At 38.9% G+C, this 26649-nt stretch overlaps 1 protein-coding gene across 1 annotated transcript in view; it reads left to right on the forward strand.

The window, feature by feature from the left end:
• Window positions 1-26387, forward strand: part of LOC114655850 (rab effector Noc2-like) — a 175021-nt gene extending 148634 nt beyond the window's left edge. The window contains exon 6 of the mRNA XM_051931247.1: window positions 26133-26387. Within this exon, the coding sequence (XP_051787207.1) occupies window positions 26133-26387 (255 nt within the window). The remainder of the gene's footprint in view (window positions 1-26132) is intronic.
• Window positions 26388-26649: the final 262 nt, after the last annotated feature.

A 26649-nucleotide genomic window follows, 5' to 3' on the forward strand; every position in this document is an offset into this window, starting at 1 on the left:
GCCAAAATTGTTGTCTTAAAAGAAGATCAGTACCAAAGATTCCTAATGCTGCATTAGATCAATCAAGCTAAAAATGGTTTACTGCTGTTTGTCCTAAGCATCTGTACCCCTGTCAAACCATGTCAGGATCGTGTAAAATTCATTCCTCCTGTAGGGTTGATTGCTCTATCTATACGTCACAATATGAAAATACAACAGGCCAACAAAATCACAACCAAAATAAGTGCAAAGCTATAGACACTTGCAATTCTTCCTGAAGTTTACAAACTTGCCTCTGCCTTCCAAAAATAAACACTGTCCCTTGACTCCACTGTTTGAGTGCTTATTACCCAACAGGTATAAAGATTCTCAGGTAACAAGAGAAAAGTACTTTGATGCCCAGTAATGAGACAACTGCTGTCCTACCTATCAATGGCACCTACCTGGCATTCTAAAAGGACCATTAAGTAAAAGGTAAACATTCTGTAAGTCAACCAGCTTTATCCTTTGTTATTCTGTTGTGCTACAGATCCTCACAAATAAGCCCCCAGTGAACTCCCTCCCTCCTAACATATCTTCAGTAGACACGTAGGCACAAAACAGATTTTAAAGATTAAAATTGTCAACTCTCTCTTGTTGCAGACAAATACAGGGCTGCTTTTTATACTTATATTTAATTCCTCACGGTGCAAACTTTTGCTCATTATAGATGCATCAAGGCTGGGGTGCTGGCATAAAAGCATAACCTTTAAGCACAATTGTTCATCTGGTAGCTGATGATGCTGACATTTTCTATATTTCTAACTTGACCATTGGACTGGTGAGGCATTACATTTCACATCTAGCCACCACCCGGTTACCAAAAGATCCTTACTGAAGTAACTCCATTTGAACTGACTCATGAATAACAGCACAACTATTCAGATACAGCCTGCTGCCGGTGAATGATAGGCCAATCTTTTTCATGCAGGCTGCTGAGATTGAGTTAGTAGCTATTCCTTCAAGGATATACTTAAAGTTAAAATAAGATAAATTATTTTATTTTTTTACAGCAGTTTATGATGAGAACAGACCATTCAGCCCAACAAAGCTTGTCAATTATATTCACCTAATTTTTTTCTGTCTATCACACTACTTGGTGACTCGTATAGCTATCTACACAAAGAAAATATTTTTAACCCTTAACCTGTTTACCTCTGTGTCCACATTTTGTTCATTTTAAAATAAGAGCTTTGGTCCACTGTACAAACTAGTTTCATAATTTTAAAACACTTCTTCTTCTTCTTTTGGCTGCTCCCATTAGGGGTTGCCACAGCGGATCATCCAAAATTGTTGTCCGCATATTGATTTGGCAAAATTTTACACCAGATGCCCTTCCTGATGTAACCCTCCCCATTTATCCGGACTTGGGACCAGCATGAAGTAACACACTGATTTGTGCATCCCCTGTGGCTGGGTTCTAATTTTAAAACACTTCAATCATCCATCCATCCATCCATTTTCTAACCTGCTGAATCCGAACACAGGGTCACGGAGATCTGCTGGAGCCAATCCCAGCCAACACAGGGCACAAGGCAGGAACCAATCCCGGGCAGGGTGCCAACCCACCACAGCACTTCAATCATGTTAATTCATAATTTCTGTTTGCTTAAACTGAAAAGGTTCAGCTCTTTCCATCTTTCCTTAAAGCTCAATTCACGGAATCCTGGAATCAGCCTAGTTGCTCTTCTCTGAACTTTTTCTAGCTCTGCTATGTTTTCTTATAATATGGAAACTAAAACTGAACATGAGGCCTCATTAGTAAGATATATTACATAAACATAACCTCCCTTGACTTGTACACTGCACATCAGGCTTTATAATTTAACATCTCATTAGCCTTTTTAAACACTTTTGCACACCATCTCTATATAGAAAGTGAAGAGTTCATTGTGACTCCCAGGTCTTTATCAAAAGGTGTACTTTTAGGTTTTAAATCTGTACTCAAATCTACCATTTTTGCTTTTCCCGTGTAATGCTTTACTTACCTAAATTTTATCTGTAACATATCTGTCTTAATACTGTCCATCCATTTGTAATAGTTTGGCTGATTCTAAGGGGATACCTAGATTGGTATCATATGTAGACTTTTTATTTATATTCTTATCAAGATCATTTATCCCACTCCAAAGATTAACCTACAAAGCTTGATCTTTACTTTTTCTGATTTACAGTATATTAATGACATTGATTCTGGTATGATTAATAAACTTGTCAAAAACACAGATGACACTAAAATTGGAGGGGATGGCAGACACTGAAGAGGTAACAAAAGAATTTAAAAAGATCTGGACAAACTTCAGAACCGCTCTACTAAACCGTCCGTTTGAGGATGGTACACAGAAAAAAATTCAGGGAACACTTAGATCTCAATGCATGAAATATTCAAGTGGGAAGTCTTTACTGAGTAATACAGGGTAATTCATTGAGAACAAAATGATGTAACAACAGTCAATGGAAACCAAAATCACCAACCCATTGAGGGCTGAATTCAAAGTCAAAAATTGAAATCACAGGCGGATCCATAATGTGACTTAACGTCTGGGCATGCTCCTGATGAGATGACGGAATGGTGTCCTGACGGAATTCTCTGGCTAGACCTGGTTTAGGACATCATCAAGCTCCTGGACAGTCTGTGGCACTACTTGGTGGCTTCAGATGCACTGATACACAACGTCCCAGAGGTTCTCAATTGGATTTGTTGGCCAGTCAATGGCATCAATGCCTTTGTTGTCCAGGAACTGCCTGCACACTCTGGCCACATAAGGCCGGGCATTTGTCCTGCATCAGGAGGAACCCAGGGCCCACTGCACCAGTGTAAGGTCTGACAATGGCTCAGACGATTTCATTCCAGTACCTAACTGCAGTCAGGGTACAGTTGCCTAGAACATGGAAGTCTGTGCAACCCTCTGAGGATATGCCTACCCACACCATCACTGACGCACCACCAAACTGATCATACTGGATGAGGTTGCAGACTGCCTAACGTTAACTATGGAATCTCCAGACTCATTCAAGTCTGCCACATGTATTCAGTGTGAACCTGCTCTCATCTGTGAAGAAAATAGGGCAGCAATGGCAGAGCTGCCAATTGTGGAATTCTCTGGCTGCATCATGATGGGCTGTGAGCACAGTTTGGTCAGAAACATGCACACCAGTAGCCACCTGGAGGTCATTTTTTATGGCTCTGGCAGTGCTCTTCCTTTTCTGCCTTGCACAAAGGAGCAAATACCAGTTTGTTCCTACATCCCAGTTCTCGTGGTGTATCAGCACATCTCCTGGTATCTCCTCCATGCTCTTGAGACTGTTCTGGGAGACTCCACAAACATTCTTCTGATGGCATGTATGGTTACGCCATCCTGGAAGAGCTGGTCTACCTGTGCAACCTGAATCGGCTGCAGGTACCACCTCATGCTACTAGCAGTGACAAGGACACTAGAAAAATGCAAAACTAGAGAAGAATCAGTCAGGAAGGATGAGGAGAGAGCAATTGTCTGTGGCCACCATTCCCTTTATGGCAGTTGTCTAGCTGTTGCTTCTCCAGTGCACCTGCTGTCACTTTCATTTGCACAGAAGAAGGTGAAATTGATTCACAATCGTTTATGCTTCCTAACTGGACAGATTGATATCCATGAAGCTTAATTGACTTGGTGTTAGACAGTGATGATGAAGGGTTCCCTTCATTTTTTTGAGCAGTGTATAAAACATAATGCTTGAGCAAGTCACTATGCAAGCTCCCCCAATTTATGCTTCCTTCTCCTTCCATCGTGTGACTATTGGGCATAAAGCATTGCAAAACTGTTATAATCCAGTTTTGTTTTATGTTTTTCTTTATTTTGAGAAATGTTTTTTCAGCAAGTTTTTTGTCTCTTTGGAGGTTTTGAATTACACAATTCAAACTTTGTAACAAATGTTGCTTTAGAAATGTATTTAACATAATTAAAATAATTTTTTGTCATTTTTGACACCTTGTTTGTTTGTCTTTGGTGAATGCCGCTTCAAGGTTTTGTTTGTAATATTAATGGGGTAACATTTAACATCAGCTGTGCGACAGGATAAAAGGTCAGGACTGAAGTCCCATCTCTTCAAAATTGTAGATAAGTCCTCAAAAATCTTTGTGTTCTCATGTTTTCATTCTCCCTGGCAATAGACTTTTTAAAAACATATTTTTTGACTTTGCGTTTGTGTTTTGTTTTGGGCTTGGTGAAAGTTCAGTCAGATATTCTGATTATTGAACTTTGCACACCACTTTTCACTATGTCTTATTTCTTGGTCCATCATATTACATGTACGGTCTCTATGTAATACAAAAGCAACAGATGCAGATAGAAGAGGCCATGGCATATGGTATACAATGGAATGACAAGGATGAAATTCCAAACCAGTACCTGACATAAGAGAAGGAGTTTGGGCCCCAGTTTGATTCTAAAATGTAGAATTCAGTTTGTGTGTAAGAGGAATGTCTTCTTTTTCAAATGACATGTCAACAATATGTGGCAGGGCAGGGGGTGCACCACTGAACATGAAATACGTTTTGACTTCTTAATACAGTCAGTGTCTAGTGAGCAAAGGATTCTTCTTCATATAGTCTGCTGACCATGATCTCACTTTTCTTCACATAGTCATTGAGCTGGGTTAGTACAGCATGCTAACAAGTAGTTTGAGTTGTTGCTCATTGTTAAACTATGAGCACTTTTCTTTTTTGCAATCTGCAGGTAGTAAGTGAAATTTTAGTTTCCATCCATGTTCTGCTGACAGTGATCCAGCAAGTCTGAGTGAGCTAATAGTCTCTCTCATACAATATAAGCTGTTGACAGTTAGTTAAAAACTGGTCTTCTTCACACAGTCCATGACCAGTGACCAAGGGGACAGACTTTTTTGCACGGCGTACTGACAGGGTAGGATGGATTAACCATCTTCTTTGGATGACTGTGGTGAGTGAATTCTTATATTTCCTAACCAATGTTCCCTCTAAGCTGAGCGCGTGAGCGATCGCTCACACGAATTCAGAGCGTCGCTCATACTTCCCGCACGATCGCTCATTCCGACGGCGTCGCTCGTACTTATCGCATGATCGCTCACTCCGACCGTCGGAGTTGGTGCTCATAAATTTTTGGCTTAAACAAAATGCTCACTATATGCTACTCCTTAGAGGGAACATTGTTCCTAACATGGCCAGTGAAGGGAGGCAGGCTCCAATAACGCACTGGTTAGGCCTCATCTAGAGTACTGTGTGCAGTTTTGGTTTCCAGGCTACAAAAAGGACATAGCAGCGCTAGGAAAGGTCCAGAGAAGAGTGACTAGGCTTATTCCAGGGCTACAGGGGGTTTAAGAAGAAGAAGATTAAGAGGTGACATGACTGTAGTGTTTAAAATGATGAAGGGAATTAGTACAGTGGATTGAAACTGTTATTTTAACACTTAAACTGCTTCATACTTGGGCGGTTAATTGCACCCCTGGATACCAAAATACTTTTTTGCTGCACTTTTTACGGAAATGTCACAATTCACCAAGAAAAAGTAAAATTTTAATAGAACACATTTTTTTCATGCAAAGAGTATCACAATTACTGCAACACTGATCATTTTACACACTGCCAATGAACTGTAAAAACCATAAAATAAAAACTACTGCTTCAACCTATTATTACATGTACAAGGTGCAACTGACGCCATTGATGAAATTCATTAAATTACTGAGCCAACTGCGCTTGAACTGGCTGCACACAGGCACACAGAGGCCAACGCTGATGCTTGCAGGCTAGTGTAGTGCAGCGGCTGACTCCCAGGGACAGTGATGCTGCAGTGCTGCAGTGGTCATGAGCTGGCTGCTCAACGAATGTACGGCACTGACTGATCAGCTCTGGCGTACTGGGAACTTACTAAAGCCAATTGCGGCATTTAGTAAATGTACGTTGACGAATATACTCGGCTCCGGCGTGCTGGCAAATTGCATTGGGGACCAACTATAGCCGGTTCTGGCGGTTTAAGGGTTAAAATGAGTTAATCAAGAACAAGGGGACACAGCTGGAAACTTGTTAAGGGTAGATCAGGAAGTTTTTCTATACAGTGAGAACCATAGACACTTGGAATAAGCTACCAAATTGTGTGGTAGACAGTAGGACTTTAGAGACTTTCAAAACTAGACTTCATGTTATTTTAGAAGAATTAAGTGGATAGGACTGGTGAGCTTTGGCCTTTTCTCATCTAGATTGTTCTAATGTTCTAATATAACATGTTAATAGAGGGTGATTGTGACTTATTACTCTTCCTCCTATGGCCAGCTGACAGTGAACATGGAGGTAGTGGTCATCTTACAGTTTTACTAATGGGGACTGAAATTTTTAATCTTTCACTTATAACCCATGGTCAGTGAGAGAGGAGTCTCTTTAACAGAGCTTGTGAGTGTAGAGTTGCCTTTGTATACTGTTCTTGGTAAGAGGTGCACTTTAAAGGAGATTTTAGTCTTGAGCTTGCATGCCCTCTGGATGGTGTCACAGTATTATTGTTTTGTTTCTGCAACTTCAGGAAAATCTGGCAATATATGTAGAATATCATGTCAAAGGCTACAATCTAAATTTATATCAGTGGTCTGAAGGAAAAGAATACAGGAGATAAGTAGCTCATGAAACTCTCCCATGGTGTTTCCATGGAAACACACTGTTTTTTGGAAGCAGGGTATGAAACTTGAGTGAATATGCATTTGGCCGGCAAGCATGACTCTCTCTGTTAACACAGGCTTTTCTGTGCTGACGCCTGCTTCCTAGACAAGACAGCTACAGTGGAACATGGCTCTCACCGTCTCACCCTGTATAGTGCTGAAAATAAAATTATAAAAATTGACAAAAAGAAAAGATATTCAGCAAAAGCTTTAAAGCAGTGGACTTTAAAGTAATACACTGTTGGGGAGGACAAAATAAAGAAAGTGAAAAAATGATGATATATCAGGAAGAATCCACAGGAAGAAATTTCACTTGCTTTTTCTGTTTTTTTTATTGGCTAACTGTGTAGAAGATCCCATTTCCTGGCAGCAAATAATTTTTTGTTGCCCTCCACAATTCAACATTTGACCAGAATGAAGTTGAGTAGAGTCTCTTACTTCAGTGCACTGAGCACTGTTATGACGCTTCATTGTGGAAAGATTTTATGTAGTCCTACACAACCTAACATTGATTTTGCCCATCTGGGAAAACACAGCCCGCAGCTGCAATCTTCTTGCACCTGGGACTACGGCCTGACTTTACTCAGAGGTGACCATTACTGCATTCCATTTTCCTATTTAGGGAGTGTCCCCACCCCTCCATTCTCTGGACCCCTAGAAGCAAGATGAAGCAAAAACATAAGAAGAGGAGGAAGCTCAAATGTAAAACAGTAGAAAAAGTTTAACAAGAACAGGCCATTCAACCCAGCAAAACTCATCAACCCTATCCACTTAACTTCTCCAAAACAATAACAAGTCAGAATTTGAGAGTCCCTATGGTTCTACACTTTACCACACTACTGGTTAATTTATTATTTGTGTATGTGATTATCTGTGGGGAGAAAACACTCAAACATTTCTGTGAAATGTACTTTTAACATGTTTCCAACTCTGCCCCCATGTTCTTGTTGAACTCATTTTAAAGTAACAGCCTGGATCCACTCTACTAATTTCTTTCATAATTTTAAAAACTTAAATCATGTCATGTCATCTCTTAATCTCAATTTGCTTAAACGGAAAATGTTCAACTTCTTTAATCTTTATTCACAACTCATACCCTGCAGTCCTGGGACCAGTCTAGTTGCTATTTTCTGTACTTTCTAGGGCTGCTATGTCTTTTTTGTAGCTTGGAAAACAAAACTGCATGCAGTACGCCAGGGGAAGCCTCACTAGTGTTTTATAAAGCTTAAGCATAACCTTCTTTGACTTGTACTCTACACATCATGCTATATAACCTAACATTCTTTAAGCATTTTAATGACTTCAATACACCATCTGGGATGTAGATAGTGATAAGTGCAATATGACTCTTAGGTCCTTCTCATAAGGTGTTCCTTCAAATTTCAAACCTCCCATTGTTAATTCAAATCTGACGTTTTTGTTCCTGCATGTAAAATTTTTCAATTACTTAAAATACATTTCATCTCATACAAATCTGCACAAGCCTGTTTCTGTCCAAGTCCCACAGTATGATTTGGATGATTCTAGATTATCTGCCATTCTGCCTAGCTTAGTATTATATGCAGGCTTAACCAACTTGTTGCATATATTCCTATTTATATCTTTTATATATTACAAACTAGCTGTTCCCTGCAGCTGCGCCCCTGCAGTAGTGAAACAGGACAAACTTTAAAAATCAATAGACGTTGGCACTGTATTTGATTATGTTCAGGTCTGATGGGAGAGCGTCCCCTGTGTGGGGAGAAAAGCACATGGCCTTGATATCTCTGACAATCAGCAGGTACTCTCTAAAACACATGTAGCTCTGATCTCTCTCTCTTAAAAACGTCAAACATTACTCCTTAACAATCTCTAGATGATAATGTCTGTTGAACAAACAGGTATCACTAGCTAAGTGGAGGCAAGGTATGCTCCAAAGCGTGGTGAGAGGTAGAGCGACTTGAACAGATGCTGGTGTGTGATTGAGGAGGGCCCTGGCCCCTCTGCCCTTGGTCTGCTGCTTCTCTTTTGGATTCACACAAATAAATCGGTGCCACAAGCAAACTATGATACTTAGCGTGCTGACAGAAGTCGCAAAATCAACTGGAATGATCAAGCAAATTATAGAAAAAAACCTGATCTAAATCTGTTAAGTAGTTCTCTCATGAAAAGCGGACAGACATACAAACAAACAGACAGACGTTGGATTTTATATATGTATATATAGATATAGATAGCAGTGGCCCCAGCTCTGACCACTCTTAACATTACCTCATTCTGATAAGATTTCTTTGCTTCCTGTGTTTTAGCTGATTTTGTGCTCATCTACATGCAATGCTCTGAGCTCACAATTCTTTTAACCTCTTATATGAGACCTTATCAAATTATTTTTAAAGATCAAGATAAATAATACCATATACACTTCGCCTAATAGTACCATTTGTTGCTTCCTCATAGAATTTAGTGAAACATGACCTCCCCCATATGAGTTCATGTTGACTGTTCACCAAAACTCTGTGCTGCTCAATCTTTTTCCTTAATAATTCCTTCCATTAATTTACCCTTGATACACATTAAGCTTACTGGTGTATAGTTATTTATTTTTTCATTATAATTGTAACATTCTTATTATTCAAGAAGCAAAGCAAATAAGTGTGGTGATCACAACATACAACCTTTCACAGTCAGGCCTGACCAAATCACCCAGTTTGCAATGGTCTGGTCTTGAGCCCAGACATCTCATTTAATGGGTCTTCTGGTCTTCCTTCTTTCTCATCCTTTTCTACTGCTTAAAGCTGCTGACATGTAACTTGTTAGGCCACAAGGTGAACACCCCTTACTCTTCTATGTCCATTCTCATTTTGACAGACTACATCAACACATGTTCACAACGTAAAAGTATCCAGCAGCTCAAGGGCCTTGCTTTTTACAAATGTATTCCTGAAGTACAGAAGGTGCAGAAAGTTGCTATTTCACTATGTCTAATACTTAAGTTTGCTTGTTTATCTGAAGCAGCAAAACACAAAGCCACTCTTTGCAAATCTGCCTTGTATAGCAAATGAAAAAGTTCCTTTGCAATTACTTCCTCAATCAAGTATTTTAGACTAGCAGCTGGCACAGAAATACAAGATTAAATAAATAATCAGCTAAACAGAAAATAATCTTATAATTCTTATTATGAACTTGTAATCTGTAATACTTTTAACACTTTAACATATGCATGTGTAATGTTGCTACTAAAGTATTTCTAATCCCCCATTCACATGGCATAAGAGAGGGATATTTGGAGCAGAATACTTCTGTGTGTTCTGAAGTGTTTTATAGGACTTTTAAAAAAAAAAAACACCCATTTGAGTGCCTGCCAGATTTTGGATTATGTATGATTCTGGAAAAGTAGCTTAAATGGATTTTCTATCCTGGGCTATAGATTGGCACTTTACATTACATGACCTCATTTAAGAACCATAATTTTAATTTTCAATACCACTTTTCACTAGGGCTCTGAGTACTGTGTGGGATACTTCTTTGTGATTTTAGAGTAATATTTAATATGCTTGGTATTTGGTAGCATTATTTTAATTTTATTTCAAAACACCTTTCTTGTTTACCATGGGTGCCTCCATTTTTATTATTTACAGTTGCTGTGCTTAGTTGCCAACAGCACAACTAAAATTTCCTGTTACATGTGAATTTGGATCAAAAAAGCAGAAAAATCAAATTACATATGACTTCTGGTCAAAGAAGAGGAAAATAACTCAAAGCCAGTTGTGAAGGTTGTGTATCTTTAAGTTTAATATGGTCATCAGTGGTAATCAGTGAAATCTGCCAAAGTCTTTTTGGCAGCAAATATATTGTTTTCATCGGTAACCTTATTCACCAAATATTTTCCTGGAAATTCACTGTGTGGCCAACTTAGATAAGCACTTTTTTCCAAGCGCTCCATGCTTTGCAAAGCCAGCATGACATCACAGAGTTGTATCAGTCATGTGCAGAACTTTCGTTACCAATCTGCCTCAGGCATACAAGATGTCACAATCCAATCAGTATTCCAGTCTTCCATCCTGAATGCAATTTAAAAAAATAAATAAATAAACTTGCAGCATTTTCATTTGAGGGATGCTTTAGCTGACCATAATGAAAATATTATAACTATTGCCACCAGATATATAACACTGATCCCTGTGCGCTGGCAGCATAGTGTATGAATAATTAGCCATGTTCTGCAGCTACATCCAAAACAAGCATTTAAGGAGGCCTCCCCCTTTTCTATCGCCATTTAAGTAGCACTACTACTGCATCGTCTGCCATTTTCCAAAGTAGGTCACAAAACTCTCAAAATAATTTCAGTTTAATTATTGATGAAAAATCCATGAATAGGCAGATCCATGAATCATAAATTTGCGATTCACAAGGGCTTACTATACTGCGATTTCCAATTTCGGGTTTTTATCATAGTGTCAGAAAATGGAAGCGTAAAAACAATAGTAAAGAGAACATCAAGAGCTGATTTGTATTTTTATTTAATAAAATGAAACTATGCATTCAGAATACTGCGTACAAATATCCAAGAAAAAACTTGGAAATTTACATTATGTCTCTCTATTATATAAAAAAAATCCTGTGATAAGACAAGACTCTTTTGAAGAGATTTTTTCAAGTCCCACGAGACGAGACTTTTGGCCATGAGATTTTTTCAAGTCCCGCCCTCCTCTCAACCATATTCAACCATGGATACAGTACTCTCACCTCTCATTCATGTGAATGCTTTTGAAAGACACAGTTCTTGTTCTCTCAGCTCTTATAAATTTTAACGTTTTCCTCACTTTAAGTTCCCAATTAAAGAAGACATATTATGTCCAAATCTTATTGAAGAATTTCATTACGAAGGGTTATCAACAGTAAAAATGATTACAGGGCAATCCTAGCACTGAGAAACGATGAATTCAAACGAATCAACGCCAAAAATGTTGATCGGTTACACAGCAAATTGATTAAATGCATATCAATAGACTATGCTGAAACAATTGGTGGTGATCAGGCGGAAGATGAAAAAATCAACTTAAATTATCTACAAACTTTAACACCGTCCAGTTTTCCTCCACACAAATTACTGTAGAAAGAAGGATGTACCCAAGAAAAGTAATGCAGTACATCTTCATAGGATAACATTAGACAACAAAGGAGATCTTGATATGCCATTCGTATTAAAATGTTAATGGTTTCCCGTTAGAATATCTTTTGCAAAGACAACAAATCTCAGTGCCAAACATTCGAAAAAGTTGTTTTATTTAATAGAGAGAAAGAAATGAAATTCAATCACGGGCAGTTATATGTTGGATTGTCACGATGAAAGTCAATCCATCCATCCATCCATTATCCAACCTGCTATATCCTAACTACAGGGTCACGGGGGTCTGCTGGGGCCAATCCCAGCCAACACAGGGCGCAAGGCAGGAAACAAACCCTGGGCAGGGTGCCAGCCCACTGTAGAGCACGCACACACACACTCACCCACATACCAAGTACACAAACGGGACAATTTAGGATCGCCAATACACCTAACCTGCATGTCTTTGAACTGTGGGAGGAAACCGGAGTACCCGGAGGAAACCCACGCAGACACGGGGAGAACATGCAAACTCCACACAGGGAGGACCCGGGAAGTGAACCCAGGTCTCCTAACTGCGAGACAGCAGCACTACCCACTGCGCCACCGTGCCGCCCACATTGAAAGTCCAAGCACAAAATCAAAATACAATGCGATATTGACGAAAATTTAATTCAAAAAATTGTTTCTACTGAAGTTTTACAGTAAAAGTGCAAGTTTAAAAAGTATTTGTGTGTTAATTTCAAAGCCAAACAGAACAAAATCATATTATGCAATGAATAACTCTAACGCAACATGAAACAGAATTTACTTTCAAATTATTACATTTTACTGTTTTTTAAATAATTTAATTACTCACTGTAATGTAAAATAGAGTTCTATTATGCATATGTAACAATTCCCATGAAAATAACAATCTGTTTAAATTGTACATCCGCATCCCCATACGCGAGTGGCAGAACCACAAAGAGGTTAGCACGTAGCGCCCGGCCTAAGGGGGTTGGCAAGTGAAGCGAGCAGGGGGCAAAGCCCCTAGTATCATTAAAAAAGAAAGTTGATTATAAACACTAATGAGTCAGTAAACTGTAAGAAACTGAACTGGCAAAATTCACAACATTGACAAACCTTACCAATTTAGACTTGTAAAGGTATCACAGCATCAACTATTAGAATATATTCAAATGAGAATCAAAGCATTTATAAGCAGAGATCCTCAAGCTTTATACAACAGCTTAAAAATTGTGCACATTACACTGTGGTCTGGCTGACTTTCAGTCCCTCACCTCCATTTCCAGGTGCCCCAATGACAGTGCCAATAGGGGAAATGAGTTTCAGAATTATCACTTTTATGCATTTTTCAATCTTGCTCTTGCCTGGAAACCTTGTGAGAAACACCTTAAATGTTATTTATATTTCCTGTCTAATTTGAACATATTATAAAACATATTGGCTTGAATGGAGTCCAGCCAGCAGGGTTTCATACCTCCCCTTTGTCATATTTGTAGGAGTCTTGGCTTCAAAGTGTGGATTTTTTAAGCTGAACTCCTACTCTCTTCGTTCTTTATTATATTTAGTATGGCTTCAGGGACAGTGGTTTGTGTTTTCAATTAATATATTTATTTTTCTTAGGTAATGCTTATTTGTGTGCTGTGGGTAAATTTTTCCCATGTCTCTCTCTTTCTGACCTGGGGCTTTGCTGGGTGAATCAAGTAGTTAAAGGATTTGTGTTTATTTTGTGCCTGCCTTGTCATTTTACCCATTGCTGGACTACAGGCAGCTATTCAAGGCTGTGACCTTTTCCAATAAATCTATCAACATTTCCTTAGTTTAGTGCCTTTTAATATGGAGGTCATCCTAGGGATCTCTTTCAATGTATGGTAGAACACTAAATAAGTACCCTTAAAATCGGTTCTCAGAAACTCATTTGGGGGATAAGTTCACCTTTTAAACCTTTCTGATCCTGTTGGGTTAATTATAATACACACCAATAGATATAAAGACAGCATGAAAAACCAGGCCAAATGTTAAAAAAGATGTTAATCATGCACAGTCTGTGGTTCTGAACCACAGTGGATATCCTGGCTAGCGCAACTTAAGCAGTTCATGGCAAGCAGTGTTTATTCATTTTTGCTTGGACCTGCACTCTTCTTGAAACTAGAACTGACATTCAAAGCATTTTAGGAGCACATGTCAGACAGAGGAAAAGAAGATAAGAATACCTGAAAATATCTTATACAGTATATAAATGTCTATGTATGGAAGTGCATGTGTCTGTCTGTCCGGCCCGGAAGTGAGAGGGGGAGTCAGGGTAAGGGCTCCACCTCTGAAGATACACAAGCGAGGCAAACATGTTGGCAAAACGAAACCTCAGAAGAAAAAGTCACTCACTTAGCCACTAATACAGAAGCAAGGTGAGCACATCGGCAAAACGGTATCCCTTTTACTTTTCCTCCAGCCGCTAATACACAAGTGAGGGTGAGCACGTCAGCAAAACAAAACTTCCTAGAAGAGAGACACCCAGAGTAGTTCCTTTCAATTACCTGACATCTCTACATCTCAATTTTTTTCTGGCGATTTCAATAGTGTCTAGGACCCCAGGATTTTTACAGCATGGGCTTACACAGCTAGTATATAAATAATTGACACAAACAAATAAGGAATGTCTTTTTCTGAATTTATAAGGTAGCAACACTAACATCTGTGCCAAGTCTACTTTTGCAGCCCTTGCATATTTAAATTTTATTATAATTCATATGATTCCATCTTGTAATTTACTGAAAATATATCACATATTAAATGCTTTGCAGGATATTCGCAAGAGATTTTACCATGATGTACAAATTATATAGAGTCATTATTGTTACATAAACAGCATTTATTTATTTATGTTGAAAATGAATTTGGCACATGCTGCTTATGTTACTGACCTTCTGTGTCCTGGGATTGTGGTTCTACCCCAAATAATTACTTTGTAGCTGTTTGATGATGAATGTTTTCACCATGGCAGAGCTCTCTTAATCTATCACTTTGAGGAAGATTTATAACAACAACAACAACTTATTTCTTGTATAGTTCAAAATGCCTCAATGGGTTTTAACAGTCCCCAAGCCTTCACTCTCTAAGAAAAAAAAAATCTTGTAGAAAAAAAATGGAAGAAATCTTGGGAAGGGCAATTCAGAGACCCCCTTCCATCAGGTAGGTTGGACATGCAACGGGTGTCAAAAAATTAGGTAACTACAACACATCCTGTTCACAGAGCTAAATAGATAATCTATCATTGCCACCTCAGAAATACAATACAATAGTAAAAAATGCTTTGTTCCTGCAAAACGTTCCTCACCAAATGCAGGCTCAGAGAGCCGCAACAATTCTCAATGCAAAATGCAAGAATAGATTTTACCATTAATACAGTGACTGACTTACTGTGGGCTCGCACCACAAAATTTAAGTTTGAACAGTTGCATTGTTGTGATCTGCTGGTAATGAGTTGTGAACTCACATCTTCTAGTTCACAGGTGAGTGATTTGTGGAGTGAGCTAACTGGAGAGCTACACCTGTCAACCGCACAGAGCCCATCTCTGACCAATGTGAGTGGTGCATTTCTAGGTGATGTCAGCTGATCTGCTACTTTGTCAGCCCCCACATTCTCTGTGTAGCGTCGTCTCCTACAGTCCCTACCCACCTTGGAAGGTTTCATAGGTTATAGTTATACATTATTGAATCACAGTGGATTTAATTTGACTTTTTTGACACCAATCAGCAGAAAAAGACTCTTTAATGTGAAACTGAAAACAGATCTCTGCAAAGTGGTCTAAATTAACACACAAATAAATTGATCACATAAGTATTCACCTATTCAAGCCTTCCTGGGCTTGCTGCAGAGGAGCATCACCACAGCATGATGCTGGCACCACCATGCTTCACAGTGGGGATGGTGTCTTTTTAATTATGTGCAGTGTTTGGTTTTCACCAAACATGCTATGTAGTCTGATGGCTAAAAAGCTCAATTTTGGCCTCATCAGACCAAAGAACAATCTCCCAGCTGACTTCAGGGTCTCCTATGCACCTTCTAGTAAACTCTAGCCGAGATGTTATGCATGTTTTTTAACAGTGGCTTTCTCTTTGGCACTCTCCCTGATGGGGCACACAGGCAACAGTGTTTGTAACCACAGTCTCTCCATTCTGAGCCATTGTATCTTGTAAATCCTGCAGAACTGTAGTCTCTTGGTGTAGTCTCTTCTTGTATGATCACTCAGTTTTTGTGGATGGCCTACTCTAGGCAGATTTACAGCTGTACCATACGTGTTCCATTTCTTAATGACTGATTTAAGTTGACTCCAAGGGATATTCACTGACTTGGATATTTTCCTGTGTTCATCCCCAGACGTGTGCTTTTCAAACACCTTTTCACAGAGCTGCATGGAATCTTCATTGTGTAAGTTAGGCTATCATTCTGACTCACCACAAGTTGGAGTTTACAGATAAGGTACACTTATACTACAATAAATTGTAACCCCTTAACTCTAGTCAGGTAATCTAAATTGAAGTAATTATGTGACTTCTTAAATCATTTGGCTGCACCAGTGATGATTTAGAGGTGTAATATTAAAGAGAATGAATACTTATGATTATGAAATCAATTATTGTGTTTTATATTTGCTATTAATTTAGACCACTTTGCAGATATCTGTTTTCATTTTCAGTTTTCTGTTTGATCAGTGTCAAAAAAGTCAAATTACATCCACTGTAATTCAATGCTGTATAAACAAATGTGAAAACTTCAAAGGGAGTGAATAGTTTTTCATTGTACATTGTATGTAACTTTTAGATTTACCTGATAATGCATAGAGGTTGTGAAAGAACACAAAATATAATGTACAGTGGAACCTCGGTTCACAAACGTCTCTGTACACGTATTGGGGCGGAGTGGTGGCTCTGAGGCTAAGGATCTGTGCTGGTATCCCGAAGGTTGCCGGTTTGAATCCCCGTCACTGCCAAAAGAGATCCTACTCTGCTGGGCCCTTGAGCAAGGCCCTTAACCTGTAATTGCTCCAGGGGCGCTGTACAATGGCTGACCCTGCGCTCTGACCCCAAGGGGTATACGAAAACTACCAAATTCCTAATACAAGAAATTGTATAAGGCGAAATAAAGAACAAAAAAAAAAAAATCGGTTTACGATCAAAAAGTTTACCAAACTTTTGCCTCGGTTCATGACCACACACTCGGTATACGAACAAGCCAGTTTCCCTTTCGGTTCGTACATGTTCAGTCTCTCCCTGTGCATTTCCTGTGCAGCGAGCAAGAGAGAGAGAGCGAGACAGCACAACACACACACACACACACACACACACACAGGCAGCGAGAGACAGACACACACACACACAGGCAGCGAGAGATAGACACACACACACAGGCAGCGCACGAGAGAGAGGGCTGGACTAATAAGGTAGGAAGGCAGTTAAAGAATGCACTGGGCTTGATTTTGTTTTCATTTCTGTTTACAGCGATTGGTTCATAGCGTGCATTGTTGCAATGTTACTTTTCTTGGTGGTTTATTAAATTACGAATTTTTTCAAATGTTCATTTTTTTCCCTGTGCTTAAAACTCACTACAAAAAAAAAGTGTTTTTTAGCCAGCGGTTGGTAGCGCTATAGCGCGAACTATTGCAGTGTTAGTTTTCTCTGTTGTTCAAGGTTTTCTCAGTGTTATTCAATGTTTTTACATTTAGTTTACTATTACGCTGTGCATTCTATGGTTTAATTAACTATATTTGTGCTTAAAAACTAAAAAAAAATATATATTTACATACAGTTCGTATGGTCTAGAATGGATTAATTGTATTTACATACAATCCTATGGGGGAAATTGCTTCGGTGAACCGAGGTTCCACTGTATGTTAAAAATGAAAAGACTTTTCTCATAATATAAGTAAATAATTTGATATATTCTAAAATTTTTATAGGTTATTTTTACAGATTATTTTATGATTTGTGTATTTTTCTATTGATTCTCATATCGTGGCTGGTCCTCGCTTATGCTGCTGGAATACGATGTGGTTCCCATAGTCCACAACTGGATTAAGCTGGTTTAATAAGGGATAGTAAGATGAATGCAAAATGAATGCATTTTGTTTGTTTGCTTTTTTGTGACAGCACATCACATCAGAGTTCACTTTAATAATACTACTTTTGAAATGAAAAGCGATTCAAAGACAAGTTGTGGAATAGCAAATACCCTGATAGAGAGAGTGACATCTGTGAGATAAAGCGGGTGAGTGTTAAAGGAGTGAACTGTTTGAGATAAAGAAAGAGTATAGTTGGCTTGGGTTGGACAGCCTTGGTATATTGTGAGTGCAGCTGTCATCTTCTTTTCTCAGCCTTTTATTGCTCCTCTAAAGTGTCCTGATGGGGCTCTTATCTAATGGATTCTGAGTTCCATCTTGAACCCACTGAAAAAGTGACATGCATTAATTTATCCCTAAAAAAATTACCCCATAAGTTTAGAATTTAGTTTAGTAAGAAAAGAATCTTCTGTTGTTGAAGAAAGGGAACAATTTAGCCACATTCATTCCACCTTCTTCCATGAATAGATAGTAGGCAGCTGGAGCTATTCAATTGGCATTAGGTGGGAATGACCACTGGAAGGGATGCCAGTCTGTCTCATAAAAGGCTAATTCAGAGCCACCAGTTCAACAACACAAATAAAGAGACATCATGGAAATCCATATAGCTATAGCAGGGCTTGGAATCATTTCTGGGTCTCTGGGCTAGTAAGGCAGTAACATTAAGTACATCCAACTTTGTAATAAGATCACCAGCCAGTGCATTTTTTCTTTCTTTCTTCCAACATTAGTTGCAGTGAGTTAACCTGTAATTCCTTTTGCAGAATATAAATTCTCAGTTTTTCTGTTTGTTCTGCTTTTGAAGTGCTTAATAGCTTAAGCAATTTAAAATGAAATGTTAGACAACTCACTTCTAACAATAATGTGCTGAACAAATAGAGCATAGATGTTTAATGAGCAGCAGTACAATGTTTCATTTATATAGTCAGCATAAACACTTCAGAATGAAATGTAACAGCTGAATTAACAGATATTAAAGTAGAATCAGTAAAAAGTATTCCCCAGTCCCAATTCTCAGCAATCAACTGAAGATTACATTTTAAAACTGAACCAATGCAAGCAAAGCTAAATAATAGCTATACCCCAAATGCACAGTGTCTGAACGTGGCTTGCTTCTTGCCTTGTCCCCAATAATATTGGAGTAGGTCTCCGGACTCTGTGGCAATGTACTGGACTACTTTGGCTTGGTATGTTGTCAGGTAGAATTCTAATGGAGTGGTGATAAAGCTTGAGAGCATGAAATGAAATTACATTAAACAAGTAGCACACCCGGTGGCACTCTTCCTTTCATACTATAAATCTGAGCATAAGCCATGCACCAGTAGGGAGTTACCTCTCAACTAAATCAATATTAAGCTCAGGGGTGGTCTGATTAGTAAAAGAAGACTAAGCCTATTATTCTACTTCAGAAATTATTTCAATAATAACTTGTCAACCATGTGATTTTTATAGGATTGACTTAGTACCACCAATAAATCTCAACAAACTTAAGCTCAACAACTACAGTGCATCCGGAAAGTATTCACAACGCATCACTTTTTCCACATTTTGTTATGTTACAGCCTTATTCCAAAATGGATTAAATTCATTTTTTTCCTCAGAATTCTACACACAACACCCCATAATGAAACGTGAAAAAAGTTTACTTGAGGTTTTTGCAAATTTATTAAAAATAAAAAAACTGAGAAATCACATGTACATAAGTATTTATAGCCTTTGCTCAATACTTTGTCGATGCACCTTTGGCAGCAATTACAGCCTCAAGTCTTTTTGAACATGATGCCACAAGCTTGGCACACCTATCCTTGGCCAGTTTCGCCCATTCCTCTTTGCAGCACCTCTCAAGCTCCATCAGGTTGGATGGGAAGCGTCAGTGCACAGCCATTTTAAGATCTCTCCAGAGATGTTCAATCGGATTCAAGTCTGGGCTCTGGCTGGGCCATTCAAGGACATTCACAGAGTTGTCCTGAAGCCACTCCTTTGATATCTTGGCTGTGTGCTTAGGGTTCGTTGTCCTGCTGAAAGATGAACTGTTGCCTCAGTCTGAGGTCAAGAGCGCTCTGGAGCAGGTTTTCATCCAGGATGTCTCTGTACATTGCTGCAGTCATCTTTCCCTTTATCCTGACTAGTCTCCCAGTTCCTGCCACTGAAAAACATCCCCACAGCATGATGCTGCTACCACCATGCTTCACTGTAGTGATGGTATTGGCCTGGTGATGAGCGGTGCCTGGTTTCCTCCAAACGTGACGCCTGGCATTCACACCAAAGAGTTCAATCTTTATCTCATCAGACAGGGAATTTTCTTTCTCATGGTCTGAGAGTCCTTCAGGTGCCTTTTGGCAAACTCCAGGCGGGCTGCCATGTGCCTTTTACTAAGGAGTGGCTTCCGTCTGGCCACTCTACCATATAGGCCTGATTAGTGGATTGCTGCAGAGATGGTTGTCCTTCTGGAAGGTTCTCCTCTCTCCACAGAGGACCTCTGGAGCTCTGACAGAATGACCATCCGGTTTTTGGTCACTTCCCTGACTAAGCCCCTTCTCCCCCAGTCGCTCAGTTTAGATGGCCGGCCAGCTCTAGGAAGAGTCCTGGTGGTTTCGAACTTCTTCCACTTACGGATGATGGAGGCCACTGTGCTCATTGGGACCTTCAAAGCAGCAGAAATTTTTCTGTAACCGTCCCCAGATTTGTGCCTCGAGACAATCCTGTCTTGGAGGTCTACAGACAATTCCTTTGACTTCATGCTAGGTTCGTGCTCTGATATGAACTGTCAACTGTGGGACCTTATATAGACAGGTGTGTGCCTTTCTAAATCATGTCCAACCAACTGAATTTACCACAGGTGGACTCCAATTAAGCTGCAGAAACATCTCAAGGATGATCAGGGTAAACAGGATGCACCTGAGCTTAATTTTGAGCTTCATGGCAAAGGCTGTGAATACTTGTGATTTCTCAATTTTTTTATTTTTAAAAAATTTGCAAAAATCTCAAGTAAATATTTTTCACGTTGTCATTGTGGGGTGTTGTGTGTAGAATTCTAAGAAAAAAAAAAGAATTTAATCCATTTTGGAATAAGGCTGTAACATAACAAAATGTGGAAAAAGTGATGGGCTGTGAATGCTTTCCGGGTGCACTGTAGCTTTTAGTTGAGATATTGATGACATCAGTCACAGGCACTATATACCCTGACTTGATATCCTCACTACATTTAGAAAACAAACCTTCCAACAAAACTGAAGTTGAGAGACATCTACAAATAGTAGATAATAATAATAGACAAGAACTGTATGGAGGAAAAACAAACCTGCAGACACAAAAGTTGGAGCAGATTTGTTTTTATGCAATACCTCTAGAGCATTAACAAAACTATGCTAAGAGAATTGAAAGTAGGACAGCTTCAAGGGTTTATCATAGCTGTCTTATAAGGTAGATTTTCAAAGTTTTAGAGGATTTAGAAAAGTGCTGGTGCCTGGCAAGGTCCAACTGCTTTTATTTGTCGAATCATCATTAAAGTCACTAGCATCTTTTAGGAAACCGCTCCACCACTTTTAAGTTATTCATGGAAATGTTTGTTGCTCTACTTGTTGTATGTCTTGAGATGAATACCTATTGTGTGTCCAGTCAACATAAACAGCACATTTTTGGCATGCAAGTCGAAAACTGACATTGGAGTGGAACAGTGACATTTGATCGGGGGGTTAGAGGTGGTTCCCCATGTGAAACTGTGAGCGGTGATGTGGTGTTGCAGGTGTGATTTAGACCTTCAATCAGGTATTGGGGTGTGGTTGCCCACGTGAAACTGGAAGCCAGTATAGCATAACAGTGCTTCACAGGTACGCTTAGAAACGTTGCCAGTACTTTATGTTGAAAGTGGCAGTGCTCAAAACTTAACCACAGGAGAACATGCAGCAAACAGCATCCATATATGATAATTGATCTCATGACACTTCAACTGCAAAACTACACACCAGGGGCCTCATGCATAACGGCGTGCGTAGAATCCGCATTATAACATGACGTAAGCACAAAAGCAGAAATGTGCTTATGCACAAAAAAATCCAGATGTATAAATCTGTGCGAACGCCAACTTCCACGTTCTTCTGCTCCATAAATCCGTGTGAAAAGTAACGTATGTGCACGTGCCTGCTGTCCCACCCGAACTCCTCCCAGAATTACGCCTCTTTGAATATGCAAATCAATATAAATAGCCCTTAAGATCAGCCTTCTGTGAAAAGACAATGGCAAAAGTACAAGGGAAAATAGAAGGATTTCAGTGAATACCAAGTGCAGGCAAGGAAAAACGTACTATTTGTTGGTTTAAACAGTGATACAAAACAACAAAAGGAAGTTGATTGAGTGACATAGCGTGTCAGAGAAACTCGAAAGCTCAAGTTCACAAAGTCTCACAGTGCCTGAAATAAAAAAGAAGTTGTCAGATATCAAAGTCGCCGTGAAAAGATGAGTCGTAGCCCACTGTCTGGGTGTCATATGAAAGCTTATTAGGGTACAGAGAAAAAAAAAATATGCACACAGTGGGAAAAAAGCTTGAAATGTCAACTTTAATTTCTAAATTTGCACTTTAATCACATAGTTTATTTTGTTATTAAAGTAGAACATCATAAACTTAATCTTAAAATCGTTTAATGTTTAGTTTCTCAAATCCCATCGTAACTAAAATAGCACGTTAAATGCTTTGTTTTGTATTTGATCTTCTATGTGCTCTATGTGTGTGAATCCCTACGTGCTTCCGGGCTTTCTCTTCCTCCGACAGGACACAGAATCCTTTACATTCATAATATTACAGCTCTCTGAATAATTAAAATACGGAGATGTATATGTGATATCATTTTCATGATTATAGGAATGATTATAGCATGTTATTAAACATGGGAACACGGTGGCGCAGTGATTGTTCATGTCTCATGTTAGATGCTTGCTGCTCCATGTGCGACCTTCGATGAAATACTTTATTGTAGCAGTACTGTCTCTTTCAAACGTACTAACCCCCAATTCCTGTCCTTACTTTTCTTTCTCCAAATACCCAATCGCCACACAATCAGCTCTGTAATAGACTTTAAGCCATCTATAAGCTTAGAACGCCGATTCTTCAAAACTTTTAAGGAACATTGAAATATCTTCGTAGTACGTGTTTAATTATTCTATCCATCTATCCTTCCAGCACCAGCAAGAATACAGCACGAGGCAGGAACAATCCGTGAACAGAGTGCCAGCGCCTCGCTACCACTGCGGCACCGTGTCCTCACATGTTTAATTATTAACAATATAGATTATTTAAATGAAGTTAAAGTTTTATCTGTATAATATAATAAACATATTTTACTGCATTTCATGCTAAAAATGATATCATCATCATATGTAAATACGCGCTTTATAAAGTGGCCCAGGTTGTGAAATATTATAACTGTATCGCAAGTTTACAGTGAGGTAATTGTACTTATAAGTACAAAGCATTCTACAAGGAGCACTTGATGGACTGATTGAGTGCATTTACTGTATAATTTCTTGGGATGAAACTGTTTCTGAACTGCGAGGTCCATACAGGAAAGGCTCTGAAGCAAAGGCTCTGAAGCATTTGCCATGTGAGAGCAGTTCAAATAGGCAGCATGGCTGAGGCAGCGTGTGCTTGATGCTGTATGCCAATAATTCTCTTTCTGATCAGCTGCTGTACAGCTATGATTCCACACTCAGATACAGTGATATAAATACTCTGAGTGGTGCAGTTAAGGTTAATATGGAAAAAAGATGATCCGCTGTGGCAACCCCTAACGGGAGCAGCCGAAAGAAGAGGAAGAAGGTGCAGTGAGAGTAACAGCGCTAAAGCAGCTATGGTATTTAGAATAGTTTGACCATTCTGTAGACCATTATATTGTTACTGGTTAATTACAATCAGATGCATTAAACTAATAAACAATATGCGGTTAATTTCAGTGTATTTATAAAGCCGCGTCAGGGATGTGGATCTAAAAAAGAAAGGGTAACCACACAGGAACAGTAGCACTGCTTTGACGATGGGTACCGCCAGTCTGCAAAACAGAGCGGAGAACTTGCGTATGCCAGGGTATGAGCTATTGTGGAAATGTGCGTGGCTTTACGCCAAGTTTAGGTTTCATACATTGTGATTTGAACGTGGAAACGTTCTTACGCAACATTTCTGTGCGTTTACGTACCGTTTATACATGAGACCCCAGGACATTTCAAAGTTATGCTATAAGCAGTATTTACAAATGAAGGATAGCATCAAGTCCTTTAGCAAATGCATCTTTCTCAATAGTGTCAAAACTCTGATTCAATGTCATCTTATTCTCCAGCACTAAATAGCATTATGTAACTTTTCTAGGACTTCCTCAACTGTATGTTTTTTTTGGAAGAGGAAGACATTTCCCCTAGTACAACTTCAAGTCTTATCTTGCATAAACAGAACAGTCCCCATGCACTTTGTCAGACACCTGTGCGTAATGGTGCATAAGGTTGAGCTCTCACATACAGAATATACTGTATTTCCTGCATTTTACTTACAGCTGTGAAATGAGTGACCAGTCATGGACAACTATGCATTATTGGAATAGATTGAGCTTCAACTGTTTAATAGTAAGAAACCTTTCACTGGATGTGTCTAAGTATATGTGGAATCTTTGATAAAAGCAGATTCACTCAACTGTGATTAGCTGCTAGCTTTGGCGTAGACGTGTGCAAATTGCATATTTTACTAATGAAAGAGAAAAGATAATATGGAAATGTATGATTATTTGAATCAAAAAACCCTTGGATGTGTAAAAACACCATTTTTACATTTTCATTGACTTGTAGGTTTATTTCAATGTACACATACTGTACATGTACATCTTTGAAATATGGCGGTGCCCTGCCTGTGCATAAGTGGTTAATTATGCAAGATTGTAAAATTGGCGGTGTCATGACTTGACTTGGTTTGCCTGGCTGTATTTATTTCTGTTTATTGGTTGTAGCTGCATTTAACCAAAATTACCAAAGTTCAGCAGCTCTAGTTTACTTCATGGGATTCTAGCAAAAGCTTGACGAGTTGAAATGATTCCACAGACAAAATATCTTAGTTTTAAAAACTTTAGTAAAAATTCAAAGTAAAACAGTTCACACAAAAGTAAAGAAAATATTGGTATTGCAAGAAAAGAAAAGTTATATTTAAGGCTTATATCTTGTTTGTTTCTTTAAATTCTCTCATACAGTTGAACCATTTCTAAACAGATAGAAAACTGTATGCTTATCCCATTTTCAGGCTGAAAATGGGTCTTTTAGTCCATGCTAGCAATGGGACCTGTTCTAAACAACAACGGACTCAATTAACACACTGTATTTAGTTATAGCAAGAAAGTTCTATCTCATATTAATTCACAGGGGGTCAAAGACTATACCATATTCTAACAGCTATGAAAGAAAAATATATTCTGTTCTACTCTAGAAGTCAGTAAAACACTATATGAATTTAACTTAAAGCATTAACTTTCTAAGACTGGCTCTTACAATGGTTGTTTTGTTATGCTTGACTTATTATTATTCATGTTTTATATCATTTATGTTAGTTTTCTTTATTATTTGTTAATTAGGTACTGTTTCTTTAAAGTGGTGTCCTTCCTTGTGCTTTAGTGGATGGAACCCCAGATGGTAGGGCCACCCTTATGTCACTGCTGCTGGATCCTGCCCCTGTCTATAAATTGCAGTCAGAATGAGAAATCCAGAAGTCGATTGTGGAGTTTTGCAGAGTTTACTGTTGTTTTTTGGTTTATTAGATTTATTTTGTCTCTGTGTTTGGATTTTACTTTCAAATTGTAATTTGAGACGTTAGATAAATCCTTTTTGCCTTATCTTTGCTGTTTTGATATTTTTGTGCTGTTCAATAAATAGATTCTTTCTAAGACGTGTCTCTACAAGTCTGAGTTTCACAGTTTCTCTTGCCCTTGTGAGACATTTTGATATATTTTGGGATTTTCTTCAGATTTTGAACCTTTTAAGCCAGCTTCCCATTTTTGGGTCCTGCTGAAGCCTACAGGTGGTAGCTGGTTACTGAGTGCCTGTAGGTGAGGCTATATCCTGGTATACCAGTGAAGGTTCTGGCCTGCTTTGTGGCTATTTCTGGAGGCCTCACACCCTTGTTTGGCATGTTTGCTAAGGAGATATTCTTTGATCTGTTTGTTCTTCCTAAATTATTGACTTTTGGTTTCCCCTGGACTCATGATCTCATTATGCTTCAACAGGTGTGGAAGCGCTCAGGTGCATGGTTTTACAAGGCCCTTCCCAAATACATTCTTCCACCCAATGATAACAGTCGAGCTGGAGGCAAGGGATTCCGACTCATGAAGGGAGATGGACAGCAGGCAGGTCCAACTGGACAAGCTGGCCAAGTCTACAACTGGACTAAAACAAAAGGCAAGTACAAAAAAATCCTCAAAGATCAATCTACTTCTGGTTTGCTTTCCCTAGCCAGAAGTGTCCATCAATTGATGAGATAATTAATAGTAGCAATAGTAGTAATGTCACATGTGCAAAGTACAGTGAGAGCCTTGTTTTCATTTCTGACCAACATGTGACACTTGGAGATTCCCTGGTGCCATGATAAGCAAGAATGTATTTAAATACATTAACTACCTTATCTGATATACTTTTTATCCTGGTTTGTATGGGTCTACCAAGCAGATATTTAAAGAGGAACCAAACATGTGGGTTCCTCATGGTTGGTGAAACTTAATCCCTAAGGTTCAGAGTGTATTATGG

Source organism: Erpetoichthys calabaricus, chromosome 8 (assembly GCF_900747795.2).
Source record: "Erpetoichthys calabaricus chromosome 8, fErpCal1.3, whole genome shotgun sequence".
NCBI lineage: Eukaryota > Metazoa > Chordata > Cladistia > Polypteriformes > Polypteridae > Erpetoichthys > Erpetoichthys calabaricus.